This window comes from Nanorana parkeri, unplaced genomic scaffold (assembly GCF_000935625.1).
Source record: "Nanorana parkeri isolate BGI_ZX_2015 unplaced genomic scaffold, ASM93562v1 scaffold468, whole genome shotgun sequence".
NCBI lineage: Eukaryota > Metazoa > Chordata > Amphibia > Anura > Dicroglossidae > Nanorana > Nanorana parkeri.
The window spans coordinates 477,656-483,420 of NW_017306736.1; the positions used below are offsets into that span (position 1 = coordinate 477,656).

Below are 5,765 nucleotides of genomic sequence, written 5' to 3' on the forward strand. Positions count from 1 at the left end.
ACTTAGTGTACATTGGTTGACACCTCAGTTCAATACGAGTTTGGCATATCTTCTCTAGAGAGAAATGCATGAAAGATTGTACAAGCAGCCTATTTGTTTTCACTTAATAAAAGATGTCAAATACACTAATCCATAGCATCAGAATAGGGGAGCAGCTTCTACTTTTCTAACTACTCATGATTTACATCTGGCTACATGATTGAGGGCCAGTTCACACCATCCTCCGTGCGTTCTGGCCTGAACGCACTGGCATATAAGGTAATGCAGATCGGTTCGCTTGCACATGCGCAGTCAGCCGATCTGTCCTGGAACAGCTGACAAAGCGTTGGAATGCTTGACCTAATGGGCAAGTCACACATTCCACCGCTGTAAAACTGGGCGGGATTATGTTGGAATGTGTGACCGGGTCACCGTAGTCACAAACTTTGATAAAACCCCGGCCGGCTCACTTTGTTTTGGGGCGGGAGGGAGCGTGATGGTGCATTGAACTTAATGGTACCGCAGCCACGCCTTCAGGCCGCAATGTGATCGGCCGCACGGGAACGTGTGGCACATAAGTGCCTGCGTTCCAGTGCAGTCAGAAAAAGTAGTGCATGCGCGTTCCCGTGTGGCTAACCGCATTGCGGCCGGAGGGCGTGGATGTGGTGCTATTGAGTTCAATGCACTGCCACGCCCCCTCCCGCCCTAAAACAAAGTGAGACGGTCAGAATGCGATCCAGTGTGTTCCGGCCACAACGCACTGAGGATGGTGTGAACTAGCCCTTAGGGGGAAATGTTATTGGTTGAATTGGGTTACTTCACTTTGCACAACAAAATTGCTTTTATCTACTACTTTCTAAATGAGTTTGTCTCACAACCTAGTTCAGCAATTCTATTAGTCATCTCACAACACATGACACTTAGACATTAAAGCTCCATGCACTTCAGCAGCATGCACTACCACAAATGCCATGCTTTCATTACATTGCAAAGTTTATCCTTTTTTTTTCTTCAACTTTATTGAAATGTAACAAAGTGAAATTTGATGCAGTTCAATTCACCCCGGTACATCACCCATCCATCACTACATGTGCTGCAAAGTTGAGTATTTGCATATTTAGTGTGCAGACAGAGAAAAGAAAACACAGACCTTAGTCTCTTGACCCAGTAGTTCCTGTTCAGCTTCATGTATTTCTTCTGCTGGATCATAGCTGTATAGAGGAAGCAGATGATGTCTAAGCCGGTCCACCCTAAGTTAGAGAAATATATGATATTTGATTAAAACATACCCTTAACTTTTGAGGACAAGATAACTACTGGTAAAAGCCAAAGCAATAATGTAGGATGAATACAACATGCAGTACTCAAAATAAAAGTAATTGTTAAATATGTATGGTAATGTAATGTCAATTTTAACCTCCCTGGCGGTATGATTATTTTGATTTTCGTAATTTTTTCGTCGCAATTTTTTTAGATTTTTTTTTGTTATTTTATTTCTTCGTTTTTTCCGGTTTTTTTTTTCGCATTTCCCGCCGGTTCCACCCCCATGCGACGCGTCAGCTCTCAAGGGACGGAACCCGGAAGACAGATGCCGGCGCCGGCCGGAGGACACCGCACGGCTCGAGGGACAAGGTAAGTAAATAATGTGGGATATTCCCGAGTGTAGCTCAGGGTATGGAAAAGTAACCCCGAGCTACACTCGGGAATACCGCCAAGGAGGTTAAAGGAGAATTACACTGGAGAAAAACACTGAAGCGGTCACACATCGGCTACATAGATCGAGAACTGTGCAATCACATACTGCTGAATGCTCTGTTCCCAAACTTCTCCCTGCAGAGAGCGGTGACTGTCAGTTGCCACTCCCCACAGGGATCCCCCTCCCCTCTCTATTCCTCCAGTGCTGATTGGAGGGACAGATGGGGGTTGGGGGCGGGCACTTTAGGAGGCAGAGCCAGCGCCTGCTTTCAATTAGGTTGCCGATCGGATCCTGACAATAATGTCGGGATCTTTCCCGGCCGCAGCGTAGCTCTGCGCTGTCAGCATGTAGCGCTCTATTGATGAGTTTTGTGACACAGGAGGACATGGTAAATGTCCTCCTGTGACCCTAAAGAGAACTATTGCCAAAAAAGGTTAGGCCATAGTTCTCTTTTAATTTCCATTCATATACATACTATACACAGGAATGCACCATATGGACAAAATATGGTAAACTGTATAATTTTTGTTATGTGTTATCAATGTTGTCACATGACTCTACTACATAGGCAGCTGGTTTTAAATAGTCCTAGTGGCATTTATTTAGAGCAATAGGACCTTATGGGCTTAAATGATGATTGACAGTGATGCTCACAGTCCCGGTGTGAATAAATGGTCTGAAGTCAGTTTGATAAATAACAGTATTACCAAAACACATTATTTTGAGTAACAATGTACCTCATGCCTGTCAAGAAGGGAGCCTTGATTACGTAGGGGGGGATTTATTTAAACTGGTGCAGACAGAATCTGGAGCAGCTGCCCATAGTAACCAATCAGCTTCTATCGTTTATTTTCAAAGCTTATCAGAACAAAGGGAAAAGTGAAGCTGATTGGATGTTATTGGCAACTTCTCCAGATTCCATGGTTTACAATCACGTTTTGTATACTTCCACTGCAATAAGAGGATTAGCAAAGCACAACAAAAGAAGTATCCATATGTAATAAGCAAGTATGGCGGCCCCAATTTATATGAATAATTAAAAGATATGCATAGAAACTTAAAACCTTAACACAAGCTGATATCACCATTTACATTAAAGTGCATCTAAAGACAAGTTTTTAACATTTTTGGTTTATATGGAGGGGTCAGAACCCCTCTCAGGTTGTATGGTTGTCGTGTCCTCCTGGTAAGCTCTGTTTGCCTGAAGAAGGAACCGCTGTTGTTCCGAAACGTCGCTAGATGATGTGATAGCAATCGAGTCAATAAACCGTTTTTGACTTGAACTTCTATTGGAGTGCGAGTGACTTTATACATACACTCCTGGTAAGCTCACCACACACATTACAATCTAACCAATCTTCTTTAGGTCTACCAACAACTATGTAGTGCCTGATTTTATAGTTAATTAGCTCCTCATATTACAGTTTAGGTAAATCTTAAGGCAATTGTACAAAGATTCTACAGTCAGATTGTAATGTGTGTTGGTAGCTTTATAGAGATTCACTCTCAATTTGTCTTGGAGACCCCTGTCATTGGCACTAAAAGTGAGAACGTGAAGGGAAATATCCACATTTGTACACATATACATGAAAAACCCGACAGTTGCAGGTCAAGGACAGTGTCTCTGAAAAGGGCATATCCCAACCTACTTACACTCACCTCACCTGTGCTCCCTTGCACTCCCCCAGTGACGTGTCAGTATTCATGCTTAGCATTTGGCTGCTAGGCATTGGCACTATCACAGGAGAGCATATCACAAGTTCCTCCATATTTAGAAGTGTGGAGTCAAATGTGGAGGAGTAAGGAACAGCAAGGGCGCACAGGTAGGAAGAGTATAAAGGCAGTTGGGGGAAGAGGGAGGGTCTCTCCATGGACACGGTCACCTTGCCATGATTGGCAAGGTGAGTGTCTCTTTAACCATTCCTTACCCTATCCAAAATGTTTTACAAAAAAACTGGTTTGTCTTTAGACTTTACACTTGTTTTTTTCATCTGGCAAAGAAAATCATTAAAATGACAAGAGCTACTCCTTATTTGGAAAGTAATAACAGCAATGTGTTATGAGATAGCAGACGACAAAGCTCTTAAAACTACTAAAACCATCACTTGCTACATGTGTCCATGTGGAATACTGCATAATCTTTATCGACATAGCACTGCACTGCAGCTGCCCAAACCTCTCTGCTTGCAATAGGAAGAAAAATATCCTCTGGGAAGAAAAAGTTAAGCAAAAAGAAGCATTTGGAAGCACCACGTTAAAGGGATAAATGCATCCGAGTAGCATGACCAAGCATAGTCCCTCCTTGGCAGCCTGCTTGGTTATCAAAAACATACTGTATGGTAGGGCAGTGGAGTAACAATCGCCATAGCGACCCAGGCGGCTGCTATGGGGCACGGGGGGGGGGGCCAGGCCAGGACATCCCCCTGATACCGTGCGGGCCGCCTGGGTCACTATGGCATCTCAGGCTGCTGGCTGTCACTGGCGGGTGTGAGGATGAACGTGTCGCTGTGAGATCACCGACAACCTGCCAGTGATCTGTGCAGCGGCGCGTTCCTCCTCACAGCCGCAGCTGAGTTAGTGACAGCCAGCAGCTGTGGAGGAGGAAGGCTGGGCCCGGTGTCAGAAGCGGAGGAGGCGGGCTGATGGCAGAAGGAGGCGGGGCCTGCAAGCGACCATGGAGGCGGACCATGGAGGCGGACAGCGGATCAGGGCTGACAGGTAAGAGGTGTGCAGCCCACCTGAGACCCTGCAGAGCCCACCATAGAGAGTCTATGGCGGGCTCTGCAGGGTCACTCTCAGGTGGGCTGTTTGGGATGTCAGGTGGGCTGTGCAGTGGCATAACTAGAAATCACAGGGCCCCATACAATATTTTGGTATGGGGCCCTGTGATTTCTAGTTACGCCCCTGGGTTAAGGTCTGCGGATATCTGCACTATAGAAATAGGAAGATTCTGTCCAAATTAGAAGAATAAATATTACATCAACACAATGAATAGTTCTCAGTGAATGTTGACAAATAGCTGATCCACTGCTTGTAGTTTCGCACAAGTGTTACTATAGCTAAAATGACAAACAAAATAAAGGAAAACTAAATAGGCTAAAACTATGAAATAATAAATGTTCAGCACAGATACCTTTTCCTCTTCTTTACATACATGATCTATAAACAGAAAAGCACAAAATGAAAATCTGTTAACAACTTAAAAAAGAATGCACACTGTACAAATACAAACATGGACTAACAGCGGTAACAGTTCAATAGCAATTTAGGTAGCATACAGGGCTTGTAACGAGTATAAAACACACACTCAGGACATCTGCTATACAGTAGAAGCGTTCAGAGGTTTTTGAAACTTACCACTGCAACAACTACCCCAAGTAAAGTGATTAGGAAAAAAGGGACCAGCACTATGCCTCCCATAGAGTCAGCATTAATATTACTTGATCCAGAATCTGTGGCGTTACTCATGGTGGCATTGGTGTGAGAACGAGAATGTGACACTGTCAAGAATCTGGCATAAACGGAAAAAAATGCGTTATCTATTAATTCTGTAAAGTGATATCATATATATTTCATTTGAATCATAACTTGTAATGAGAACACTATTCTATCATTTATTATTAGTAGATTAAATACAATTATTGATTGCACTGACAGAAGATATTGATTATTGAAATAATAAAGATTGAGTAGATGTGGAAGTCATAGTGTGAAAAACCACACATGGTTGCAGCTTCTGGCCTTCTGGTTACAGCTGTATGCCCTCACCAAAAGGTATCAATACTCATGATAAAGCTGGCCATACATGGATACCAATTTTGTCGGTTTCCTGTTGAATTAGCCAAAATGCGATCAATGGGTAACCCTGTGGGCATTATTTGGATTGACAAAAGTAAATTTTTCTAAATCATTCAACTTTTTGCAAAGGTACTGGGTGTAAAATTGTCGGCTGAACATTTGTGAAGCCAGCTGCAGCCACTGACTGGACACTCTGACAGCTGCGTACAGCTATCAGAATACAATAGCTAGCAGGGAACATTCCTACATCCACCCCGTTTAGCATGGATGGGGGAAATGAAAGAAATATTGT

General features: G+C 43.5%; 1 protein-coding gene across 1 annotated transcript in view; it reads right to left on the minus strand.

Moving 5' to 3' along the window:
- The window catches only part of LOC108790369 (uncharacterized protein C3orf18-like), a 7,504-nt gene extending 2,337 nt beyond the window's left edge, over positions 1-5,167 (minus strand). Inside the window, exons 1-3 of the mRNA XM_018560611.1 lie at positions 5,033-5,167; positions 4,809-4,834; positions 1,130-1,229 (exon numbers count right to left, since the gene is read on the minus strand). Coding sequence (XP_018416113.1) covers positions 1,130-1,229; positions 4,809-4,834; positions 5,033-5,143 — 237 coding nt within the window. The 5' untranslated portion in view covers positions 5,144-5,167. The remainder of the gene's footprint in view (positions 1-1,129; positions 1,230-4,808; positions 4,835-5,032) is intronic.
- Positions 5,168-5,765: the final 598 nt, after the last annotated feature.